Source organism: Passer domesticus, chromosome 5 (assembly GCF_036417665.1).
Source record: "Passer domesticus isolate bPasDom1 chromosome 5, bPasDom1.hap1, whole genome shotgun sequence".
NCBI classification, from domain to species: domain Eukaryota; kingdom Metazoa; phylum Chordata; class Aves; order Passeriformes; family Passeridae; genus Passer; species Passer domesticus.
The window spans coordinates 6,493,658-6,520,212 of NC_087478.1; the positions used below are offsets into that span (position 1 = coordinate 6,493,658).

The 26,555-nt window shown below is 40.0% G+C and overlaps 2 protein-coding genes and 1 long non-coding RNA gene across 8 annotated transcripts in view; 2 read left to right on the plus strand and 1 right to left on the minus strand.

The window, feature by feature from the left end:
• The window catches only part of ELAPOR2 (endosome-lysosome associated apoptosis and autophagy regulator family member 2), a 95,861-nt gene extending 83,882 nt beyond the window's left edge, over nt 1-11,979 (plus strand). Inside the window, exons 17-22 of the mRNA XM_064421842.1 lie at nt 1,545-1,641; nt 2,652-2,753; nt 5,016-5,142; nt 5,908-6,086; nt 6,758-6,923; nt 9,550-11,979. Of these exons, the coding sequence (XP_064277912.1) occupies nt 1,545-1,641; nt 2,652-2,753; nt 5,016-5,142; nt 5,908-6,086; nt 6,758-6,923; nt 9,550-9,609 (731 nt within the window). The 3' untranslated portion in view covers nt 9,610-11,979. The remainder of the gene's footprint in view (nt 1-1,544; nt 1,642-2,651; nt 2,754-5,015; nt 5,143-5,907; nt 6,087-6,757; nt 6,924-9,549) is intronic.
• Nucleotides 11,980-15,748: 3,769 nt separating this feature from the next.
• Nucleotides 15,749-20,756, plus strand: LOC135301601 (uncharacterized). The gene is made up of 3 exons (XR_010363353.1): nt 15,749-16,147; nt 16,466-16,670; nt 17,867-20,756. It is a non-coding gene; the product is annotated as an uncharacterized LOC135301601 (long non-coding RNA).
• The window catches only part of GRM3 (glutamate metabotropic receptor 3), a 102,605-nt gene continuing 93,508 nt past the window's right edge, over nt 17,459-26,555 (minus strand). For all 6 annotated transcript variants that reach the window (XM_064421846.1, XM_064421848.1, XM_064421847.1 and 3 more), the window contains 2 exons: nt 23,846-24,020; nt 17,459-18,005 (listed from right to left, as the gene is read on the minus strand). In XM_064421846.1, the coding sequence (XP_064277916.1) occupies nt 17,932-18,005; nt 23,846-24,020 (249 nt within the window). In that variant the 3' untranslated portion in view covers nt 17,459-17,931. The remainder of the gene's footprint in view (nt 18,006-23,845; nt 24,021-26,555) is intronic.

The following is a 26,555-nucleotide window of genomic DNA, read 5'->3' on the forward strand; positions in this document are numbered from 1 at the left end:
ATATCCCCTCTCCATGAGTCTTTTGATAATTCACTGCCATCAAAAGCTCTGTTAAATGTCACTCTTAGGTATGGGTTTCTAGTTCACAAACATTCATGCCAGTAAATGCCAATATTGTCTCCTGCCACTAGAGGAATGAGAGCAGTCTTTGTATTGAAAAACAAGGAGATAGTCCTGACTTTTTCCTAATGCAACAAAAAAGATGTCAGACTCTTCTGGTGCCTTTTTTTATCTCAGTTGCTAAATTTTGAAATGGTTGAAGTTTGCCTTTCCTAACATAGCAAGGATGTGGACCTGCTGAAGTGAGTCCAGAGGAGGCCAAAACATGGTCAGAGGGCTGATCACCCCTCCTGGGTGACAGGCTGAGAGAACTGGGGTTGTTCAGCCTGGAGAAGAGAAGGATTCAAGGAGATTTTAGAGCATCTTAGAGTACCTAAAGGGGCTGCAATTGAGCTGGAGAGGGATTTTTTACAAGAGCATGCAGTGACAGAACAAGGGGGAGTGGCTTCAAACTTAAAGAGAGTAGCTTTAGATTAGATCTGAGGAAGAAATTCTTCCCTGTGAGGGTGGTGAGACAGTGGCACAGGTTGCTCAGAGAAGCTGTGGCTGCCCTATCCCTGGAAGGATTCAAGAAGAGATTGGACAGGGTTTTGAGCAACCTGGTCTAGTGAAAGGTGTCACTGCCCAGGGCAGGGGGTTTGGAACAAGATGATCTTTAAGGTCACTCCCAACCCAAACCATGATATGAGTCTGTGATTCTATAAACTGTTTCAAGAACAAATGGACAACTTATTTTTTTCAGCCTTTTCACCAGTTTCTGACCACTACCACTTCTTGTTCTGTCAATTTTTAACTCCTGGGAAGGATGCAGCCCCCTTTGTACAACTCCCTCTTCTGAAATGTTGCAGTGGAGCACCAATATTTTCTGTCTTCTTTGGTTTATGGGGTTGGAAAGATCTCTCTCTCTTTGATTACTTGCATTTTCTTCCTTTTCAGCTTTTGCCCAAAATTCACGTAGCTCATACACCAGCCTGTCATTTGTTCCAAAATGTGCCATCAAGGCTTGCCTATGATTCCATAATCCTTCTGATTCTTGTTATTTCATATCTCAAAGTACTGCAAATTGCTCAGGTCATTACATGGTTTTGATGTGTGAGGGTTGTACACTCAAGGCAAATGCTCTGATGGGTTGCATCAGATACCCTCAGCATTTCTCTGACAGCCTAAATTATTTAATGTTTCTTTAATATCCAGTGACTGCTTTAAATTAATATAAAAGAGTAATAAGTATTTACACAGGTGTTTTATTAACTTTTTTTATTTTGCTATGTCTGCATGAGGAAATCAGTCTGTATGAGAAACATATATATCTGCAAAGTTTAGTTAGAAGGTGTGTGTAATGTACAGCAATGTCATTAAATGTTATTAAGTGAGATCCACACCTTTCTGACTGAGAAAATATTACACATGGATCCCTCAAAAATCCATTAATAAGTTCCTTCTTTTTTTAAAATTTTAATTTTTTTTTATTTCTTAAATTTTAGGAGCTACTGTTGAAACAGTGCTGGAAAATATCAGCACCAAGGCAGATGTGTTTCCTTCCTCTCCAACCAAAATACCAGATGTGCATTTCTTTTACAAGTAGGTAAAAAGTGCTGCTTATTGCTATGTCAGATGTCTTCATTTGTTTAGAAGAAAGTAAAACTGTGAGGGAGGATCTATAACCCACCTTTAATTTTTGCCACTTTAATCAGTACCTGCCTAATATTGATTGACATGTTGAAGATCATCATATGAAGTCAGCAAACACTCTTTACTCAAATCTAAATTAGTCTTTATCCATAGGAAGTGATCCCAGAGCTTTGATTCATCCAGATGCCACTTTCAATGTCCTGGTACTTTCCATATTTTCTCATATATGACTTGGAAATGTCCACTTCTGGTTGCATATTTTCTTTCACTTTCATTTGTGTTTACTTTGATGCTACAAAAAAGGAGTAATCAAGTTTAAAAGTAATTGTTTCAACATGTACAGTTGCTAGTATGCTTTTCCCATTCTTCCCTCTTTTCCATAGAAAGAATGCTCAGTTTGGGGAGGAAGTAGCTCAAAGATCAGCTCAGTTCAGATGTCTACATGCTGGTCTTCATGTCAGCTGTGTTTCTAAGCTGGGACTTAATTGAATATAGGACTTTGGACAGTGTCTATCATGCTGGAATAAGATTTTTTTTTAATCCCCTTTGCCCTGTGCTATTTCAGGACAGTTTGGTTCTCAGGTTGGGAGTGAGCCATCAGAGCCTCTCCAGCAGAATTACACACCAACCACAGCACCTGTTATTCTCCTTTTCAGTCATTCTATTCTGTTTTGTCACTCCTTGATGCAGCAGATTCCAAACTAGCTAGAAAACCAGAGCAGTTCCCTGAGTAGCATCTCAGAGCACTTTGAGATTTAAATGAATTGGTGAGGCCTACCCTGATTCTGTTGCTCTTTTTTTTTTTTTTTTTTTCTCTTCTCCTGGAAAAGTCAAAAGCATTGTGGTAAAGGATATTTTGTTAGTATTGCAGCTGCATGAGTGTTTACAGACCTATGAACCAGTAATAATCATTTAATGTAGTGGAAATATGTTGCTTTTCTCCTCTTGTTTGACATTAGGTCTTCAACAGTGACAACCTCCTGTGAGAATGGCCGTGCAACTGTTGTGACAATGAGATGCAACCCCAACAAACCAGGCCAAGGAGAGCTTTCTGTGCCCAGGTATTTCAGTCTTTGTGTCCTACTGGTACCAAAAAACCTTTGCTCCTCAGGTAATCCTTACAAAACTCATTAGTAATTTTATATTACAATAGCAATGAGGAGTGCTCTCTCCCTCATCAGTCACTTGTTTTTCCTAGGTGTCCCTCAGCTTCCAGCAGACCAACTGATCTGTGCTTAAGCTGTGTGGCAGGTTGTTCTGAGCTTAAATGCAAAAGAAAATGCAGTGATGTTTTCTTGTCTTCACTTCTCCTTTATTTCAATTCCTTATTTTAATCTTTGGCCTTCTGATTAAACTGTCTAGTTGAGGCTTTGAGAGGTAGTATTTCTTCCTTGATCTACAGCACTGGCTAGTGAAGATTGTTTTTTTGAAAAGGCTAACCTATTCTAGAAACTTTGAAATCTGCTATTGCAATGCTTGTGTGAGCTCTGATTGTCTATTTTATGTTTAGGATATATTTATTTATGTGTTTCATTGCTGTATCCTGGCTGCCTTGTACCAGTTGTGTTTAATTTGCCTGACTTTTTTTCCCTTCAGTCTGATTTGAGGGACTTAAAAAAGCTTCTTTCTTCCAAAATCCTGTTTATGTCTTCATAAACATAATTTAAGGCATAAACATTATTAAAAACCTGCAGAAAAAAAACCCAGTAAAATACTCAATTTTATTACGTTTTAGCAACACACGGTGATTTTTCAGACGCTTCCTTCAACTCTGATAACCCTCCTCTTTGGTTATCAAGGCCCATTTTAGTCTGTCTGGATGTTACTACAAATCTGCTGATAGCTCTCACTCCTCCTCCTTCCCAAAAGCTGAGTCCTCTTCCCACAAGTGAGCAGTGTGAGAAGTGTGGGATCCTTTGTTCCCTGTCCCTGTCGGGACACACAAACTGTGCTTGCCTGAAAGAAGGCCAAGTAGAGTCTACTTCACAGGTGATGGATGAATGATTGGTATTTGAACACCTTTGGAGATGCTTACCCCAGTTTCTGAGGGACCTGTCCTACTACAAATTAGGCTGGGCTGTAAGCCACTATCAGCTTCTGCATGAAGATTCTTCAGTTGTTCTTCCAGTGCCACAGGATAAACATGATAGGAACTGTGAAAAAGCACCAGTAGTGAGGGAGGAGCAGCCTACTTGCTTTTGAAAGTGTGAGCACAGGCAGAAATGGCACACAGCTGACACGTGTACCTTATCTCAGTCCATGTTGGCTTCTCCTTTCCTATCCCCCTTTGATTAGCTCAGCAGTCAGCTGTTTTCACACAGTGAGGTATCAGAAATATGTCAAATCATGTAACTCCTTGATCCTCCAGGCATGGTGTTTAGTATCACATGAATCTGCAGTATAAGATGAAAGCAGTTGAGGAGAAAGGTCTGTCAGTGCTCTTGCCATGTAGGTTGGAAAAATGCTCCATAATTCACAAAGGAATGTACCTGTTGTCAGGTATTTAAATCTGGATAAGCCAGAACGTGCTTCTAGGGCTGGGGATTTTTCAGTGTTTCAGATCAGGATATCAGGTTTCCAGATGATATAGAACAACACAACTTTAAATATATTTTTTCTGCATGAATATATTTCATATTTACATGACCAAACTTCTTGCATGGGTTTTGGCCATTGCTGCTGTTAGACCTGATGTGATTGTCAGTAACAAAATCTGTGTGACTGTCCTGCCACTGCCAGTACAACTTCCTTCTGCAGGCTGAATACAAAATAGGCCATTAGTTTTTGTTGGAGTAAGAGAAGCTGTTATCTCTTCATTAACTGGTGAACATCCTTCTAGTAATTAACCATGACAGGACAAGTCCATTCCATATGGACTAAATCACCCAGACATCATTAGAACAATAGCAGGAACCAGATAGCAGCATTCAGGTGGAACAGCCACCCTTTGCAGGAGAATAATGATGGAGGTGTGTGCTGGGCTGGTGAAACACTGGTGTAGTAACACCCTCTCCTCTCCTCTCCTCTCCTCTCCTCTCCTCTCCTCTCCTCTCCTCTCCTCTCCTCCCCTCCCCTCCCCTCCCCTCCCCTCCCCTCCCCTCCCCTCCCCATCTTTGAAAGCTCAACACCTGTTTTCACATGAGAAAGCACTTTACAAACCAGGAAAAATTCTTCCCCCAGATTCTTCCATCTGCTAACTTGATGGATATTTACCCATTTCTCATACTTCCCATTCCCAATCTTCAGCAGCAGAAGGTGGATGAGGATGCAAACCCCAGATTGTTTCTTTTATGACTGATAACTGAGCTCTGCTCTCCTTGTAGCTCCTGCCCTGCGGGCACCTGTGATGGATGCACTTTCTACTTCCTATGGGAAAGTGCAGAAGCTTGTCCTCTCTGCACAGAGCAAGACTACCATGAGATTGAGGGAGCCTGCAAAAAAGGATTCCAGGTACAGGACCCAGGTCTCAAAGTCAAATGGGCTCATTTGGGTATAACTTGGACTCTTGGAGAGATTTGGTGTGCAGATTGATCTGTGAGTGGGTTGGAAGATCTCAGCCCAGGCTCTGAGCTGGTTGGGGTGCAAGCTGAGGGAGGAGCTGTGTTGAGACTCAGGAATGTTTGTGTCAATGGCAGCGTGGTTCCTGCAAGAGAGCTCGTTTGTGCTGACCAGCTGTGTGAGTAAGGATGTGAACTCTCAATGCATTCAGACTTGCAGGACAGTTATTTCTGAAGGATGGAGTGCCCAAAAGACTTCAGTTGTTTCATAGCCATAAACATCAGAGGCAGGCTAGAAAAGGTTTCCAAATGTCAGTTCATAAATTTATCCTACTTGTTTGCAATGTTTTTGCTGCTGCATTCTCTAGTCAAATATTAGGAAGTTCTTCCACAGGTTCAAACTCTCCTGTTGATCAACAGCTCCTGTACTCCACAACTTATTCCCAATAGCTGTCCAGCCTATTGTGTCATGTGGAGACCTGTACAGGGGAAGAAATCCTTTTGCCATGCCTGAACCTGCAGGCACAAGCAAGGGGAGGACTGATTAGACAATATAACTGAAAACCTGAAGTCTGAAAGCCTGAAGGATGTGTTTTGGTTTGCTTTCACTGAAAAGTTATCTGACCTTTCTACCTCAGAACAGCTTGTTTCCTGTAAGTCTAAATAGTTCCCTCTTTTCCTACAAGCAGCTCACTTTTTGGTGTTTTCTGTTTGAAAGGAAACCTTATATGTATGGAATGAGCCAAAGCATTGTATTAAAGGAGTTTCCTTGCCAGAAAAAAGGACCAGCACTTGTGAAACAGTGGATTTTTGGCTCAAAGTTGGAGCTGGTGTTGGTGCTTTCACAGCTGTTCTGCTCATAGCCTTGACTTGCTACTTTTGGAAGAAGAACCAGAAGTAAGTACTGCAAATTGTGTTCCATAGAAAAGTTAGCTAAAAGCTGCATGGAGTGACTTTTCCTGCATTTATGACACTCTTGATGAGCTGTACGTTGTGGGATCAATCAATTCATGCACCAATTTGATGTTTCTTCTGTCAACAGTGGCTATAAAAAATTGCAGTGAGGAAAGTGTAGACTATCCACAGTAATTTGCAATGGCAAAATTTCCAAACAGGAACTGTCTTTTTAACCCTTGAGAGTTTGAAGCTGACTTTAGTTTCTGAAGCAACATGGCTTTCTTAAGCTCTGGAGACCAAAAGGGTGTCTTTAGTCTAATTAGTCCCTTTCAGCTTGGTAAAAATTTAGGTTCTTGACCATATTTCTTAGTTCTGTTTTGGTTGTTGCCCCAGCCAGCACTTCTTCATGCAGGAAGCACTCTTGACCTTCCCTTGGTCTTGTGGGAAAACATGGTTCTTTTATATGGATGGAGGACGAAGTGGAGAGCAAGAGCTCAGTGCATTGTTAATACTATTTTGATTACATATTTTTAATGATTGAAAACTATCTAATTTCCACTACCTCAGAAGTAACTATGTGGGAGGACTGCAGACAATATAAATGACAAAACCCCTGAGTATGGGACATTTGAGAAAAAAAAATCTATTCCTGTGTGGCTTTATATCTTCAGGCTGGAGTATAAATATTCCAAATTAGTGATGACAACGAACTCAAAAGAGTGTGAACTGCCAGCTGCTGACAGCTGTGCTATAATGGAAGGAGAAGATAATGAAGAAGAAATAGTATATTCAAATAAGCAGTCACTGCTGGGGAAGCTCAAATCCTTGGCAACAAAGGTGAGTAGTAATTACCAATATTAATACAAAAATAATTATTACCTTTTTTATTACTGGATGTGATGAGTCTTTGATGCTAATTTCACAGCAGTGCAGCCTCCCGTGCACACCCCATCCAGTCCACAGTGATCTGCTGAAATTCACAGTCTGCATAAAATTAAGAACTGTTGCAGGGTTTTTGGGTAAATGCTCTTTCCTCCACAGAGAGATTTCAGTAGCATTTTTTATTACATGGATGACACCAGAAAAAAACAATTAATGGCAGAGAGAACCTTTTTGCCTGGAATCCTCCCAGGCACATCCATTGCTGAGGCAAACACAGCTATTAGAGATATGAAAAATTAACCCTGGCAGCACAGCCACCAGCCAGCTGCTTGCAGCTCACCTGGGCTGGCTTCATGGCTGACTGGAGAACCATAATTTTGAGTAGGAAACAGTTGAAGAGGAAGCATCAGCTTCATCCTGTTGCCCAACACAGCAGGCTCCTCCATTTCAGTGGGAAGCAACACAAAAAAGCATTTTTTACTGCAGTAGATGTGATGTGGATTGTTGCATGTCTGAATTGACAGCACCAAAGTCTTTGGTGTCCTTTGAACATTTCTGAGAGGAGCCACTGAGGACCATCATAGTTGATCCCAAAAGCTCTTTGGTCTTTGTTCCAAATGCTTGAAATCTGTGCTGTGGAAAGAGTAGTGTTGTCTTTAAGGGATTCCAGTGGGGGCATCTGTTATGATCAGGATAAAGCCAAATTATATTTTCCCTTTCAAACAGTTTTGTTCAAGTCAGTTTCTTAGAAAGTCTCCTAAAAGATCATAACAAAAATTAATTTCAAAACATTGTATTCCAATTTATTGTCCAAATAATATCTCAGAATGTTGAATTTTGAGATTTATTTTTCCTTGTATCTCTTTTATCTCTTTTTTTTTCTTTCTGTGATTGAGTGCAATATAATTAAAGCTTGTGTGCTGCCTTTCTTTTCCATTATTATTCTCTTATTATTCTCTTGTCTTCATTCTTTTAATTTTTTTGTTTGACTGGTGTCCTCTTGCCACACTTCCTGCTCCTCAGATATCCCTCCTAGGAGAAGTTACCATTGCACTGATAATGTGCAGAATTTCTCTTGACCCCAGCCTGACTATTTATCCTGAAAAATCAATATTTTTCCTTGTGGAAAGGGGCAGAAATTCAATATTAATTCTTAATTCAATATTGAGAATATTGAAGATGTAAATAAAATCAAATCACATAAAATTTTCTGATGATATTGCAAAAAATATAATTAAGCTTTAGTACTTCAGTATTCAGACAACTTGAAGCCTACTTGGAGTTTTTTAATTTTCCTATATCCACTGTAGCAGGCCTCCTGAGTGTTCTCTCCTTTTTCAACAAGCTTGTCAGATATTTCTGAGCTTGTTCTTTTTTTTTACTGCTAGATAACAATAGCTGGCAAATTCAACTTCCAGTACCTCATTAGCTTTCTCAGCTCTGTGTCCTGTACCCCTGCAGATAACTGAAATTTAATATATATTTATCGAAAACAAATGTTACAGGCATTGCTTTTCATTTATGCAAAAGATGAAGAAATTCATGCCCTGCTACATATGCATGTAAAATACAGGAAAAAAAATATATGGAGGAAAACAAGGGAGAAAAAGGAGAAATGTAAAATGAGAGAGAAAGAAAATCTGCAGTATCCTAACTATATGTTCAAGCTTGAGGCTATGGCATTTCTGCCAGCATGTCACAAAGATATCAGTGGGTTTGAGTACCCAAGGGATTGAGGGCTAGAACTGTAATATAGAAAGGGATGGCTTATTTTTAATGAAAAGATATAAGCCAAATAATTACAAACCTGTTTCAGATTGGGGCTGTTCTGGTTGTGTCTGTTGTCTCCAGCATGACAGTACCAGGCTCTTCAGAACATATATTTTTCATTAGAGTAGCATAGGACAATTTCTCCCCTTCTTTCTCATGTCTGCACCAGGCTGTCCTGATCTGTGTGAGAGAGCTTTAAAAGTCAGATTATGATGGTAGTTCAAGAGAGTTTGCAGACTATTTGGATGTGTATAACCATGTTTCTCACTCACCCTGATGCCTGCTGGCCAAATGGCCAAGGCTGTCACCCAGCAAATGAAAACAGAGAGAAAACTCAACTCTCTAGTCCTGTTTTTTAAGATGGAAACCGATGTTTTGTCATGTGGGTCTCCCAGAGGAGTTGTTGAGATCGGAATCCAGGAGCAAGGAAGTGGTGTTCACACTCCCATGCTGTGAATTTTATATATTGCAGGGAACACATTACTAAGTGATAATAACGATAGAGATTATTACCTTGCAATTCCCCAGCTCAGACTACCTGTCCTATTCTGTGAATATGAAATGCAGACTTTCCCTGTGCCCTCTAAAATAAGTACCATGAGCAATAGCTATAGCATAATTTTATTGGTTTTGCAAATTTTTACAGAATTAGTAATATTATTAAATAATAAAAAGTCAAACTGTGCACTTAATTACTGTAGTAAAAATAAAGTGAAGTTTTTGGCAAAGGATATTGAAAGAAGTGGTATTGCTGACTGCTGGAGAGATTTTGAGGAAATCCAGTTGATGGGAACCTGTCTTTCCATTGCAGGAAAAGGAAGATAATTTTGAATCTGTTCAGCTGAAATCTTCAAGATCCCAGAATATATGAAGAATTAATGCTGCCTTCAAAGGAACAAACCTAATTTCTATTTTTACAGGACTATATTTTAAACATATTCTGGCACACATTATAGTGGTGATCTTGGTGAGAAATGCTTGGCCTTTTAGGAAGAAAGAAGACAGAAAGCAAACCAGAAAATTGGATTGCCTTACCATGTGATTGAGTACCTTGCCAAAAAAAGAAAGCAGATTCTTGGATTCCATACTGGGAATGAAATTCAACTCAGGAAGAGATATACATACTGCAAATAACATGAATTTTTTGCATTCACCTGGGCAACACTCAGGCATGCCATATGATTTATAGGTACCTTTTGTTTCCTTCTCATTCCTGTGCATATTCCTAAGAAATTATTTTCAGAGAGGCCTGCAACCTCCTGCAGAGGTTGTGTGTTGTTGTTTACTGGCATAACTGTGAGTCTTTCTTGAAATCAAAATTTTGAATGGTACTCAGAATGAGCCTTGGGTGAGTTTTGAACTTTGGAAAATACTTTTGATTTTAATGCTTTGAAGGTCTGGATGGTCTGTGTTGACCTCTAATGCACGAGGAATTGTGTTGCACCTGCAAATTGAACCCAATCTGGTGCCTAAGTCATGGCCATCAGGGTTGGAGTAAAACCTAGTGCTATTGAATTTAAACTTGGTAACAGCTGTTGTGTGAATTGTAGGTCTGGGCCCATGAGTTTGTAGGCAGTAGCAGGTTCAAACTCTATAAAATGATGTAAAGTGGTACCTGCAGTGCAAGCTGCACTTGACCCTCTCTGTGGAAGCTTTTCCTTTCAAGAGAGGTCTTTGGCAGATTCAGTGTTCTCCCTTGGGCTGTGTAAATGTCACTTTTCCCAGGGCTGGGAACCAGCAAAGCCTGAATTCTGGAGGTACAGCAAAAATCTCTACTTTTGGGAATCAGGGATCAGCTCTGTCAGTTGGGAGGCTTGTTAGAAATACCCAGCCTCCTTTAGTCCTGGGCCCACACAAGGAAGGGGGATGGATGGATGGATGGATGGATGGATGGATGGATGGATGGATGGATGATGGATGCATGGATGGGTGGAAGGGTGGAGGAATGGATAGATACATGGATTCATGGATGGATGGTGGATGGATGAGTGGAGGAATGGATGGGTGGATGGGTGGAGGGATGGATGGATGATGGATGATGGATGGATGAGTGGAGGAATGGACAGATGGATGGATGGATGCATGGATGGATGGATGCATGGATGGGTGGATGCATGGATGGGTGGATGGGTGGAAGGGTGGAGGGATGGATAGATGCATGGATTCATGGATGGATGATGGATGGATGAGTGGAGGAATGGACGGATGGATGGACGGATGGGTGGATGAATGTCCAGCAGAGCTGAGCATGAGTTATGTACTTGCACAGCATCTAAATGCATCCTGTGTCAGTGCAAGTAGCAGCTATGGAGGAAAGGCACAAAGTGGTGCCATGGAAACTGGAGGCTGGGTGGACTTTTCCGTTCAGTCAGACACATTATAAGCATATGATCTTCATAATATCCACAGTAGTAATTTCCTGAAATTCCCTCCGAGGTCGAACTCAAAGGAATCTGAAACTTAGGCAAAAAATATTTGAGTAAAATTATGTAAGACTTGTACAGAGCCAGAGAAATTGAGTTGCAATTCTTGCACTGACCTCTGGTCAGACTCGTATTTCCATTACAGCAAATTTATGTGAATTGTGGAATGCATCAAAACAAGAAAAGAGACATGGGCAGAAATAGTCTTTTTACTATAAGGAATATAGATTTTTGATTTTATATGACTGAGCTAGGTCTATCAATAAAAGAGGGCCCACTTTTAAGTAAAATTTAAATTAAACTGAATTTTCTGCACTCTAAATATTTTATTATACTCTAGATGTGAACAAAAATTTTATGAAGTTTAGATTTTTTTTCATTAGGGAAAATTCAGCTCCGTTATTTTGTAGTTCCAGTCAAAGAACACACACTTTACTCTTTTGATGGGAGATCCTTCAGGCATCTTAACTGAAGTGGTGTACATTTTCTGTTGGTCTTGAAAAGGCACTTCATTTTCCCAAAAAAGATTTTTATGGGGTAATGTTGAATGTATATTAAATACACATTCCTTTTTGTATATTTTGTACCATTGCACACTTATTATTGTACATTGTATTTGTTGTCATGATGTCATTTATATATGGTTGTCAAAGATGATATGCTCACAGAGTAAATGGTTATGGCTTTGGGATTTCACTTCTTGAATATTTTATGATGAGGGGTTTTATGTTGTTGATTTTTATTCAACTAGTGTGCTGTAGCATCAAAGATATCTATCCAATGGACATTCATAAAATAAAGTAAAAATATATTTGAAATTTTGGACTTGAGATGTTTGGTGGCACTGCAACCTTTCCTGAACACTGCTGGTCATCAGTAATGAGTAGAGCTTTTCACTGCCATCAAGTTGCATTTGTCTACATCTCCTTTAATTTTTCCCCTTCTCTCTCCATATGTTGTCTCAGCCATAATTACAGTTCATGCTCCAGAACACCATTTCTTTTTTTATTACTGGACCCATATCCCTGTAATGCAGAAATGCCTTAATTTTTATGAACTATATTTTATTTGACTTAATACCGCACAGGTTTCATTGGGTTCCCCTCTCTTTCCATTATATTTTCCAAATAAAATGGAATGGCATTTTTTGACAGCTGTCACAGACTTTGCTGTATGACTCTTCTCGGCTCTGCTTCCAAATGGTTTGTTATGGTGTTGAACATTCTCCCAGGCAGTCTAATGGTGTATCTGGTGCAGTGCTAACATAATGGAAGCCAACAAATACTGTAGACTTTATTTACCTTAAAATAAGAAAACAGCATTTTCCAAGAATTAAGCAAGCGTAAACTGAAATATTTGAGCTGACTTCTGCTATTAATTTCTTTCTGTTAAAGATGTAGTAGAGGGAAGTTTCCATTTTCCCATAAGAAACAAATTTTGGAAGCCTTTAACTGTTCACTAAAAAGTCAGCTATGTGTGACCTCTTCTAGTGCTCTGCCAAAATATACTTACAGCAACCTCCCCCTTTTCTTCCACATGGAATCACATTAGAAAACTGTTATTTGATGCCATAAAATAATGTGAATCAGTCTGTTATGTGTTCACTTGATTAAATGGAATACATTTTATTGCTGCATTTGCATGCTTTTCTTTGAAATCTGGAGTCAAGCATCTGAAACTCTTTGAGGATTAAGCACATTTTAGTGGTGTCTGTATAAATTATTGGCAAATTAGCAGAACATCATTGTCTCAGCTTTGACAGTGGTTGCTAGGGGGGAAATGCACAAAGAATCTGTTCTGGCTTGGCTCTGATTGCGTTAGTTGGTGTTTGTAATACAGAACACAATTGATTAAGGTTTGGGGAAAACTATGTCTTAGAGCCACAGAGGGGAAATTACTGAGTAGCTTCAATGATCTATAATCTTTGTTCAAAGAAAGGATTTTACTATTTGCTTTTGAAAAATAGGTTCTGGGATTCTTTGATAGTAGAGGGGAAAGTTTGCAGGTTTTGTCCTTCCAGAGTGAGTAGTACCTGTAAAAACAAGGTACTTAATTATAATCAGAGAGCAGCAGATGTCACCATTTAGGAGCCTGTGGTTGTTGACTCTTTGCCAGCAGTGACCAACACAGATGCTTCAATGTAAGTGTAGAAGCAGCTACAATTCATCCCGTCACACCAGTGGGGATTTCCTCCTCAGCAAGGAATGCTGCTGGTTGGTCCATATCATGAAGCATGGAGGACTTAAATAGCTATTCTAGATAATATTTGACAACTTCTCTGGGAAGCACATTTCAGTCCCTCACCACCCTCAGCGTGTTTTCTCCTAGCATGTAATCTAAATACCCCTTGTTTTGGTTTAAAACCATTCACTCTTGTTCTGTTGCTGTCTGCCCATATAAAAAGTAACTATTTTATAAGCCCCTCTTAGGTACTGGAAGGCTGCAATGAGGGGTCCCCAGAGCCTTCTCTTCTCAGTGATAACCTCAAGAGAAACTCTTGTGAAGTTCTGCTTATCTTTGGTGGTGTTCTCTTTCAGTCTTTCCTCTTGTGTGCTCCATTCACTGAATTCCTTGTTTTTATTTCTTGTTGAAGAGTTGGGAACTGTGCTGCTTTGGTAAGATGTGAGGGGAGAAGAGTAGAAATAAAAGGAAATCAGCTCATCTAGAATATGCAGTGTGTGTCACAGTGTGCAGTGACATCCCCAGTCACCTGGCTGGATGTGCCCACACTGAATTCTTGCAGCAGGAGCAAGGGAGACACAAGACTAGAGGTGATCACAGGCTGCCATTGTGTTTTGGTCGTTCTCTGGATCTGTAGAGTAGCAGCTCATCAGGGAGAATTCTCTAAGGTCCATGTACTGTGAGGCTGCTGCTGTAACAGCACCTAGAAGCCACAGCAGGGTTTTGTGATGTGTATTTGCTACCCCATCCTTTTCCTCTTGCAGAACCAGCCCAGCCTGGTCCTGGCCTTTTCTTCTTGAAGTAAGAAAGCTCAGTTTTGCCTGTGCTTGTGTTGCTGGGAAGCTTTGAGGTGGCTCTGGATGAACAGCTTCTGCCCTTTGTCTTGCAGACTGCAGGCATTAATGATAGGCAATGACACCATGGAGATCAGACTGTATGTGGTGATGAGTTAAGGGTTTGCTTGCTTTCCCTTACTCTAATTGTACTAATTGGGTGAAAGATTGCAGTGGAAGTCTTAAACAGTGCTGAAATTTCTGGGTGTGGTCAGGGTATTTTGGACATATTTTTACTGATTTCTCTAATTTGTTCCATTCTGGGGGAACATAAGATATTTTAAATAGCTTTTGAATTTTCAATTTGAAAAGAAAATTAATTTCTAAATTGGTTTGGCTATGAGTGAAACCATCTGTGTTCAATTAATTAAGGAAAAACAATTGCTTGAAGAAAAAATAAAATATTTTTGTTTTCCACAGTAGACTTTAGCTTTGCTTTCAAAATTCACTGAAGATTTAAAAACCAAACAACTCTTCTAGAAAAACCAAACCACCAAAAACCACACCCAAACCCATGAACAAAGACAAAAAAATCCCTCAAACCTTGTTTATTTTAGATTGGCCTGCAATAAACTTTTTGAGCCTTATTTTTCTATTCTGCTAATGAATAAAAAGTGATCAGTTTTTCACAAACCTTTCTGCGATTGTGATTTTTATCAGAGGGCTGAGGTACTTGGAAATTATGACTTCTGAGTAAAAAACTGAAGTTTTCTTCAGCCTCCAGTTAGGCATTGTAGATTCTGGGTTAAGCCTTGCTCTCATTCACAGCATTTCCTCTGATTTCTGCATTTTTCTCCTTAGTGTGCAGGGCTCAGAGCAGTGTGATTACTCTCAAGGCTCACAGTCAGGGTGCTTGGGAGGAACTGTGATAGGACCCCTTCTGCTTTGAGGTGAATTGCTCAAATCTTTAAATATGATGGGAAAATAAATATACTGGGAAAGGTTTGTACTCTAAATTCAAGTTTTACATAAATGGGTACAAAAACTATAAACTGTTATAAATAGAGAAACTAAAATAGTGATGTGAGACAACAGCAAAGAATAAAAAATTAAAATTCCCTTTTTAAAAGGTTTTCATTCCTGTATGGTGTGGAAAGCCTCTGCTTTGTCCTTTTCTGTCCTGCTGTGTTTTGAAACTGGATTACTTCATCAGGCAATAACAAACAATCTGCATCTGTGGACATTCAATGGAAAGTAGTAAAAGGCTTTTAAGACAAAGCCAAATAAAGTACAAGATTGTCAGGAACATTCAGTAGGGATGGAAGTCCAGAGCTCTGCAGGTTTTGGTTGTTGGGGTTTTTTGTATGAAACCCCCACATGCAAGTGGCTTTCAAGCCAACTAAGTATTCATAGCAGGTGTTCAGACACAGACACTGGGTCATTTTCTTAATAGTGCTATCAAAATGAATGAAAACTCCAGCACAGTGAGATCCTCACCTGCTCCAAATTAACTTCAGTAATGTCAATTTTGATTCTGGGGCTGGAATTCATCTGACACAATGCCTTAATTTTCAGTGCAAACTCTGTGATCTGAGCAAGCTGTGCTCGCCTTTATTTGGAGAGTTTCATCCCTGCCTGAAGTGTCTGCCTGAGAAAAGCCAGGGGAATTATGCCTACTTCCCTCCACTGAGTACAAAGGGAGAGAGGCTGACAATCTCAGCTGTAGCTATTTACTAAGTCCTTGTAAACAGTGTTAGATGAGATGCATTTAACCCTGATTGTGGCTTTCCATAAAAATTGAGAAGAAACTCTCATTGGCCTAGGCATTTTTAAGAGCTCTATAAAGATGAGATGTCAGAATTGTGGTCAGATATTCTGACTTTTTGTCACATGTGACCAGCCTCTTAGTCTACAAAAGAGCACACCAAAGTCAAATGAAGGTAGCTGTCCAACCTGAGGTGCTTTAAAAGGGTCTGGATTGGAAAGGAAGACTCCCAGCCTGTCAAAACTTGACACTGGGCTCTGCATCAAGGTGAGAAACAAGCCTGAAACATCAGGCGTGCCAGAGGTTGTGGAGAGGAAGAAGCTGAATGCAGAGCTTTGCAGGTAGGGTGGGCTGATCTGTGCTCATTCTGGGGAAAGTCACAGGGATTCCTGTTCTGGACAGCTCCGTGATGCAGAGGCTGAAATGGCTGCCTCTGTCATGGAAATGTTGACATCAAGTGGTCTTTGCTGGTGGACATGTGGATGTTTAGAAAATACAAGCATCCATCTATAAGTAGGATAGTTATATTTAAGAACCTGCATGTTTAATTTTTGCTTTCCAAATAACATCTACTTCCTTTGCCAGTTCAGCCCTAAAGGACTTGCAGCTTTCCAGAAATGTGTGGAAACATCTGTAAGTGCAGGAGAACTGGGCTCCAGAGAACATGTACCTCCCACACTATGTATCCATAGTGTCTGACTTTCAAGCCTTGCTGGTGTTGCCTTTGAAGTCAATGAGAATTTTGCTATTGACCTCAGCTGGAATGAGATCAATGGGAACAAGCCCTTAGGTAAATATGCTCAGACACATTAATCAAAGGTGTGTTTGTTTCCTTAATGTCTTTTTAGACCTGGCAGAAGAGAGGATTTCAGATTGTTTCAATAGAGTGAGGGCAGCTTTAAGAGTGCAGTTTCAAAAGGCAGACTTTTAAGGTATTTTGCAATTCTCTAAGTAGGTGGTATGTATGTCTTGAAGCATTTGGTTTGAACGCAAAGGTCACCCCAGAGACGTGTGTAAAAGTCTCCTGCATTTCTCTTTTTTGACTTTCTGGTCTCTGTGGTGCTCCAATTACCTTTCACAGCACTGTTAATGCAGACAAGCTGAACCAGCTTTGTTTTGACTGGAGATATTAGACAGTCTTAGCTAATTTTCTGACAGATTTTCTTCCAGCCTAATTTAAATTCTCTTTGTTTTTATATGCTACCAATCTATTCTGTACATGACAGCATTTGGTCGTGCCAAATGAGTGAACCAGGAGTCAAAAAAATTTTGCTAGTATCTCATTAAGATGAAATTAGACATTTTCACTTTTGAACATTGCCCTCTGTTTTAATAACAGAAAATGAAATTGAGGAGCTTTAGTAATGTGGGAGTTTTTTTAAGAAGAGGGAATTTCTATGAGACTTTGAAATTAATCATAAGCACATATATTGTGGCATGGATTTTATAACATAGACACCCACCAACACACAAATACTTGTGTACACATACTCCAGAATTTTTATCCTTTTTACCTAACTTCCTCTCTAGAAAAATGTAATGGCCTTGAAAGAGTAAGAAACAAAAATTAAACCATGCTGAAAAACTTTTATCTTTTTATTATTGGTGCCTTTACATTAATACTGCTGTTTTGTGCTGAGAAAACCAATCTGTTACACGTAAGGTAACTGTAATATACAACATAGAAATGCAGTCTAAGTTAATTACAACAAGGAGCTACAAAAAAAATTCGTAGGAAAGAAGTCACCTAACATTGCAACTGTGCTTGCAACAATCACTCCCTTACTGCAGGACTATGCACATTGTGAACCATGGTTATTTACATGTCCCTTACAACCGTTAACAACAGAAGGGCTAAAATCAGTCTAAAAAGTTCCAGAACGTCACTATATACTGTACAATCCTCAAAAATAATTTATTACACTGTTTCTAAAAAAAGGTACTAATTTTGCTTGGATGTCTTTTGTTTTCTGGTGTTTTCTGGAGTGCACAACATGTGCAAAATTTTGCCTAACAGTCTAAAAACTCAAGAACTGAACCACGAGCCACAATCACAGAGACGAAGTGGTGGAGTCCAGAACTTCCCTCCCGTTGCACACGGTTGGCACGTACATGCTGGCAGATGCTGGAAGAGAAAGAGAGTGGAAAATCAGCTGACTTCAGCACAGCAAAAAGGGGCAACACACAGGATTAGAATTTGTGCTGGTCTGGACCATCTCACCCCATTTAACCAAGGTGCCTAATGAAAAGTCACTGCCTGTGTCAGCAGCAGAGCTGATGGAGGTGCTGCTTGCACTCTGCTTGGCACCTCAGACCTCAGGCTGAAGCATCCTCTGAAGAAAGCTGATTTCACTTTGCTGCCCACTGTGAGCACAGAGGGTGATTACACTTCTCCAAGAAGTGTCAGGATAAAATGCATGGGGTTTTTCTCCCGCCCGATGATTCTGTGCCACTGGGTCTCACTTTGTAGCACTTTGCAAGGTGGTGTGAATTAATACAGCTGTAATGGTATCGAAATACCTCAGTAGAAAAAAGTGAACACTTGGATTTTTTGTGTTTTATTGGCAAGAAATGCTAAGGTCTGATCCTTTGAGCTTTCACATAATTGGAGCGGACATTCATGAAGGAAATATATGTAGTTTTAAATCCTGGAGATAATCTACCATATTAGAATTCTGTGTCAATCACCTTTTAATTAATAGAAATAAGAATTCTAAGAACATACGGGGTGAAGTGAAGAAATTTTTTAATAACTGAATTTTAAAGCAAGATTATTTCTCACCTAATCCCAGAATGATTTCTAACTATAATACACTTCTAGGAGCTCTGGATCAGGATTCACTATGCATCCAGAGGTGAGGACCAGATTCTGATAAACTTGTTTACATTTTATACATCATTTTTTCATTGCTTTAATGGTATTAAATGACAATTAAATCTGAGTATAACAATCTGTTTCCAAATGTATTTGTATTTTGAGCAGAGAATAGATTACCTTATTCTGCTTAAGTCTTATGGATTTTAATTTAAAAGCAAATTGTTTTGCCCATCTTTGTTAAAATTATCCATTGGGCATCAGAAATGTGTTTTCAGATACTCTGTGACATCTCTGCTCAGGGCACCATAAAAGCTGCTTTTTGAAAGATACATTAGGTTAATGGTAACAGTGACCCAGAGAAATGTGATGCCTTCATCAAAGAAAACACATGGCAAGCAATGACTTAGTAAACTCAATCATCCAGTGTAAAAAGCAATTTATGCAGCTGACAAGGGCATGCTCAATCTTCCACATCTGCTGCTGGCTGCACTCTCAGTTGCACACTGGTTCTGTAAAGATGCTCAGTATAATTTTTAGAAAAAAATATTCTTTCTTCAAATCAGCTGGTATTTTTCATTCTTTCATGGACTGAATAAATATTTCATGGAAAACAGAATTGCTTTAACAAAAGAAATTTAAAGGCATCTACTAATAACTAATTTAGAGGACCAACCTACTAGTCAGAGTGCAGGACATCTTCCTGAAACAGGAGACCCAAGAACAAGCCCCTCTTCTGGATTAGGTCAATGGAATTTGATCTCTCACAACATGGATGTGTGTTATGAGTCACAGGTGTGGAAGAAGTGTTGTATGTGAAAGACCACAGGGCATCATGTCTGTCATTTCTAAAACTTAATTAGTATTTTGTATTCTGATTTCATATTCTGTTTTTAACTGGGTATAACATGGCAGCACAATGACCCAAACTGTTTTTTAATTGCTATTTTTATTTTCTACTTTTTGTTAGAAAATAGAAAAATCAGTTTTGCTCAGGAAACCTGATTCAAATCCCTGTTCTACTGCAGTTTGGCTACAGGCAAAAGCATTTTGTTTTCATGAACATCAGTCACTTAGCCAGAATTTTTTTAGCTTCAGGCTTTTTTTTTTTTTTTTTTTTGAAGTCCAAGACACTGACAAGCATGAATAGCTGAAATACTATGGTAACTGGGTCAGGAGGATATCAAAATTGGACAGAAATATATGGTGGTAGGCAAGAAATGAGTGGCCTTGCCTTTTAAGTTTCCAGGCTTCCTGCACAGCATGTAGCTCTCTTGCAGTGCTGGGATGCAGTTATTAACTCTGCTGGGTGGAGTAAAGTGTTCACACTGAGCATCCAGCTCTCCTGAGACAGAGCAAAAGACCTTGCTTTCCATTACAGACCTCAGCAGTGTTAATCACTGGCCCTGCAGGGTTCTGAGCTACACTCCGTGTCTGATAGCAGCCACCAAGGGCTTTCCTGGAATACTGCTGGATATGCAAGAGACACTTCACCTTCATTCTGTGCTGAGACCAAGGACAAAAGTGGGACATCAGCAGAAGTTGTGATTTGGCTCAAGTTCATGCTTTTGATCTCCCTCTTCCTGGCTGTCCCTCATTTTGCTTAGCTAATCCAAGGAAAAGAACCAGAGGTACAATGCAAGAGCCCAGCACTGCCATGGTGACCTTGAAGCTTTGCCAACACAGCCAAGAACAGGCAGATCTGAATGTGCTGTCTGTATGCCACTTAGAGTCATAGAACCAGAGAATATCCTGTCTTGGAAGGGTCCCACAAGGGTCATTGAGTCCAATTCCCCTCTGTGCACTGGACAACCCCAGGAACCACACCATGTGCCTGAGAGCATTGTCTCCTCTACTTATGCTCACAGCTGGACAACTGTGAGTTAAGCTCTATTAGGTCAGGGCTAGTTTGGAGCCAGGCCAGGGGAAATAAATTCAGAGGGAAGATAAAAATTGCCAGTCTGGCTATAAACAGGAGGTTCAATTCTCCTTGTGACCCCTGTGCAGGCCACCTGGAGGAGCTCAGCTCTGCTGGCAGCTCCCCATGTGGACTGAGATAAATGACATCTGGGTGTAAAAGCTTGGTCTGAATCATGAAGATGCTTATGAATTCAGGAAGGTGAGTTCTCTGTGAAGTTTTATGGGTGCTGAAGACCACAAAAGAGGAAAACAGGGGAACATCCAATGGGGGAGGCACTGCTGGGGCAGAAGAACTTATGCAGCACGCTGCCTTATGGGAATTTTCAGAACCAAAACAATGTGTACAAATAGATACATTTCAAAACATGTCATATACCCAAGCACACTCTTATCCTGCTTCTCTTTGGCTTAAATCTATATTCTTTTTTTAGATCAGATTTCAGTTATCAAAATGATCAAAGCTCAACACTAACACTTAGACTACCCAAAAGCACCATGAGAGTCACCTTTTCTCAGAGTGACCAGTTTTCATGGTTCAGGAGGCTGTGTTAAAAACTGTCTGTGTGTCACTTGCTGCTCAAGAGCCACTATGCTTTTGGCATTCATGATCAATGGAGTGAAGAGGTGGTGGCAGCCCTGAGATGCAATGGAGGTGGGAATCTGTGGAGGTGGGAAAAGCACTGACCTCTAGAGCTCTGATAATGTTTAAGAGATGGCTTTTCAAAGTTACTAGAATGCCCTAGAGATAATTTTGATGAGTTTGATATTAAAAAGTTTTGGAATGATGAAAAATGACATCAAGACCAAAATAAAAACAAGCTGACAGCCCCAGGAGTGATGAGAGGAATATTTTAGACAAAGATTAAAACCAATTTGGATAGCAACCTTTTTGGAATTTTATAAAGGAATAAACAGTTAAGAATAATAATGAAAATTTATTTTAAATAATTTATAAATTAGTGGAAGAGAGTAAGGGAAAATTTTTTATTTTGAAATATTGTCACTGTGATAGACAGTGTTATTTTCCCAAATAATTGTCCTACATAGAAACTATAGGGCTGTTTCCTTTGTGTGAGATGGACCTTTTAGCCCTACTTCCATGGTCTAAAAAGCCCAACAAGGTGAGCAGCCCTGATTCAATTAGATGAAAGCAGTAAAAGTAAATAACTGCAGCAACCTTTCTAAACAATGAAGTTTGAGAGATTGTAAGTCTGGATTTTTATGCTTTTCTTAATGTCCTCAAGCTGTTTGCAAGCCTGATAATGCAGGTTTTAATGTGAAGATGTGCACTGAGGATCTCTCAATTGCATGCATGCTTACACACACATATGTTATTCAGCCATTAAAATGAAAGTATCAAACTCCAAAATGCAATCCAGAATCCAGTAGAAAGTATTTATGAATCAGAATTATTTCTGACTAAGCTTATTCCATAGCATGAGAGTGTTAAAAAACTTGGAAAGATCACTTACACAAAATTGATAAAGAATGAAAAGAATCTTAATGGTACTTACCATTTCACCAAGGGACCACACTCCTAAGAGTTTTTGGGAAATGGTTGGTCTTTTGGGAGTGTTCAGCACTTCAGGCACATAGTGCCATCTCATTAAATTTTCCAAAATAGCAATGAGTGTTTGCTCTCTGGTGTCAGGACCGGATGCAGTCCTGGCTGATGACACTGGGGACCTATAGAGCCAGATGGCTGATCTCTTTGTAGGGGACCCTGGGAATTCTTGCAGTGTGTTTTGGGATGGCTGAACCAGGAATGGCTGGGATCCCTTCACTTCCTAATCCTGCTAATGTGATACACAGTAGGGTGCCAAATTGCTTCCACGCTGTCTGAAATCTGAAATGCCCAAGCTTTCAAGACAATTTTGAAATTTAAGTGGAACTCAAAAACCTCAGACTAGGTTATTGTGAACTCGCTGGAAAAGCCTTGCTCTGTGTCCCCCCTTTCCTTTGTTTCTTATTCCCTTCCTCTTTATAGTTGTGTGCTTTTCAATTAGATTTCCAGGGTGGACATGCTGTCCAGAGAGTTCTGTGAATGGGGTGCTCTGTGCTCCCATCTTTAATGAGTTAAGTTAGTTAAGCTAGACAAAGAAAAAAATCCCAAACAAATGTACAGGTCACCTTTTTTTTTTTTTTTAATCCATAAAACTCTCTTAGCAACTCACCCAGAAAAGCAGTGACAGCCTCAAAACAAAATCACAACTGTGAACCTGCTTGTGATGAAGAGAGCAAAGATGAAGGAAAGAAGGGAATCAGAGCAAATGAGTTGTCCTTGCAACAGAACACTGATTGCTTCTCCAGGATGTGGCACTGACAAAGGCCATTGATCATGCTCTGCATACAGATGCAGTTTATGGCATCTCTTGGATGCATTTTCTGCAGACTTGGAGCCTTTCCTTATAATGCAGGTGATGAGCCATTGAGAGCACGCTGCGCTGTGGCCCAGATCCTGTCAGCCTGCTGCTCTGACAGGAATTCTCCAAGGCAATCTTCTCCTGTCACACTGCCAGAGGGACAGTGGGACACGGGGTCTGCTCGGTATGATAGTAAAAGATTTTAAAATCATAGAAAATTCGGGGAGTTAGAAAGAAAGTTAGTCTTGGTAGGCCTTGGGAAAATGTTAAAGGTAGGCCCTGGGAAGTGTTAGGCCTTGTGCTTGCAAGATCATGTGAAATTGCATCTGTGTAGTCAATATATGATAAAGGACATAATTGTTAGGTGTGATTAGATATAATTATTGTTTAAAGAATCATGAGAAACCATGTTAGGGGTTTGAGGGGGTTCATGAGAAATCCATGCTTGGATGAAATCAATGTATACAATAGAACAATGTAAGTTTAATAATTAATATGTAAGTTATATAACAATAAAATATAAAATATGTTCAGCTCCAAACCATATCGGGTCAGACTTGGGTCTGTATACTCCTGACACCCAGAGCTCTTTAATAAAAGCACCTGCATATAATCATTCTGTGATGATGTGTTCCTGATCATGAACAGGTATGTGCATCAGGCTGGAGCCAGTGCTCACCAAAAACTTCCTGCTGACTTCAGTGAGCTCCAGAGCAGGCTCTGAGCTGACCCCCTCTGCGAGGGGGATGAGTTTTCCTCTCCAGACAGAAAGGAAATTATGCTTTCACAGGGTTACATGGTTGAGCCCACCTTGTCTTTACCCGAACCCACCACACCCCAGAGAAAGGTGGCAGTCTTGTTACTCACACTGGGAGTAAGTGGTCCCGGTCCCACTGACACTGAACCTGTTGAGGTGGAGCCTGTGAGTGACCACGTTCTTCTGGGGCTGGAAAAGGATGATGTGCACTTTGGGTGCAAACAAGCAGCCCAGCACAACAAAGCCACTGAGACTCACAGAGATGCACATGGTGGTGGTTTGCACCTAGGAGAGAGTGGGCACAAAGCACTGGGTTTTAATATGGAAAGCTCTGAAATGCCAAATATTAGAAACATTACTACATAACAGCATGAACCACAGTCCTGGGGGTTTGCAACGGTGCAGGCTGGTGTGAACCTCTGTTGCATCCTTACCATCCACAATCCCAGTATCATGGGAATGAGGTGCTGGTGGTGCCCTGTGTCTCTGCATGTCAGGGAATTGATGGCATTGATTGTGCTCTTCCTCATTTTAGTACAGAAAGGATAGATCTGCTCTCTTTCTCTCTCACCCTTGATCTCTAACTTGATGAGAGAGCCCTCTGTAGTGCTTGTCATGCAATATCTGGGCAATGTCGGCTGCAGTGGGAACCAGCTCACACAGTGTACATTATGTGGGTTTACATCAGTTGTCTCATGCAAAGCATCTGTCTGAAAGCCAGTTTAGTCTCTAGTTCCAGTCCTAATCAGAGAACTCGAGTTGCAGAAATATAGGTGTGATTTGGAGTAAAGATAATATCTGATGACTGTTTTCAGACTGGGTCTGAAAGGTGTCCTGATTTTGAGACATGATTTTTGGGCTGAGAAGTGAATTCTTTATAAGACTGCAAGATTTTAGAATAGCTGCCTTGGGGCATTTGTTAGTGTAGCTTTGCTGGCACTGTCTATCTTTTATCCTTTTTATTCAATAGCATAACTAGCTGCCAGTTTACTGCCTCATTTTCTGTTTGTAGTCTTTTCTTCCAAGCAGATTCCTTAATTAAGATGTTGAATTAAACTGCTTTAAACTCTGTTGCTTAATTTGAACTATTATACATCTATGGCTCATTTTTCCTTAGTTATACTCCTGCAGTTCTGAGATTAGCCTTCTTTCATGGGAATGCTTCTCATATCTCCTTGTCAGAAATAATTGGTGCAAATTGGAAAACAGAGTAGGGAATGTACATTGTTGTTTTACATATACACTAGCAAAATTGGTGTTTTGTCATCAATGAGGATAATTAATGTGGTCATTTAATAATTGCTCTTTGCACATCGTGGATGTTGCAAGCACCATGGAATGTGCTCAGCTTTCATTGGGTGAGTGAACATGGAAAATCCAACAGAGCCTGGATGATAAAGGAATGGCTTAGCTTCACATTCTCCTTCATCTCTCTGCATTTTCTCCACAGACCTGTGCTGTCAGGTGGATATTGAACTCCACTCTGTATGAAAAGAAAGGAGTTTCTTCTAAAAACAAGAGTAAATGAAGCTACCTCTTTAGTTTCAAGTTATGTTTTTTTCACTATCAAAGCCCTCTTTCCCCACCCTGCTTTTCCTAGTGTTTGTGCTGCCTGGAGCAGCTTAGCTGTGCTGGCATAATTATACACTCAATCAATTAAATGATTTGGGTTAAAAATAGCTCCATCCCACAGGGTTCCTTTTAATCCAGGTCACTCCAGTGGTTCAGTTCACTCCTGGCCTCACAGACTGGACTGGTGTGCTGGCAGAGTGGAGAAAATCCCACTAGACCATGTGTTATGCTAAGACACATGGAGAACAGCTCCACCAAGGGCTACAGATGTCATTCATCCAGAATCCTGTAAAGCCTTTGATAGGTACCCTTCAGCACCATTCCCTTTAAACTGGAGAGATGTGGGTTTGATGGGTGGCATGTTAGATGAATAAGATATTGGTTGGTTGAACAATGCCTTGGAGTCCTGATGGGCATCAGTGACAAGTGGTGTCTTTCAGGTGTCTATATTTGGACCAGTCTTATGCAATATCACCATAAATTACATAGATGAAGGGATCAAACATATCCTCACCAAATTTGCAGATAACTCCAGGCTGAGTGGGGCTGTTTCTAATGCTGTTTATTGTGATGCTACCAGACTAAGGCTACATTAGGATGGCACAAGTTGATTCAGAGTCAACATGTGACATGGAAATTAAATGTGTTCTTTTCAAAGGAACCCCAGAAGAGTAGACTTGTCATGAAAGTACCAAAAAGATGTTTAAAAGCATTTTCTGCTCTTTTTGTAGTACTTGAGTTGGTTTATTTGGAACCTTGTATATAAATTCAATGCCTACAAGTGGTTTTGAAAACTCCACTCAAGAGATAAGGCTGTAAAATTCTGCTTGAACAATCAAGTCATGCTCCTCTTGGCCATTACTGTCTGTACTGCCCACTCATGTGACTGTCTGTACTGCTATTTCCCTCCTCCTGTGTCTGTCTTCCTGATTGCTTTGGGTGTCCAGAGCTGTTCCCTAGTGCCTTCCTTAAACTTTTCCTTCATTAGCTTCAATCCATTACTTGCTATTCTAACTTCTCATGAGACTGAATAATCCCTTCCTCTCGTTTTGTTGCCTTGAAATTACTTATGGTCTGTGATCACGTCTGCCTGGGTTTACTCTTGTCTAGACTAAATATATTTAGCTCTTTTACTGTCACTTTGCATGTCTCACTGCGTCATTTGTTACTTATCCTTGTTTTCTAGAGATTTTCAGTACATTTCAGTACATTTCAGTACATTTCCAGATGAGTAAAATAATACTAAAT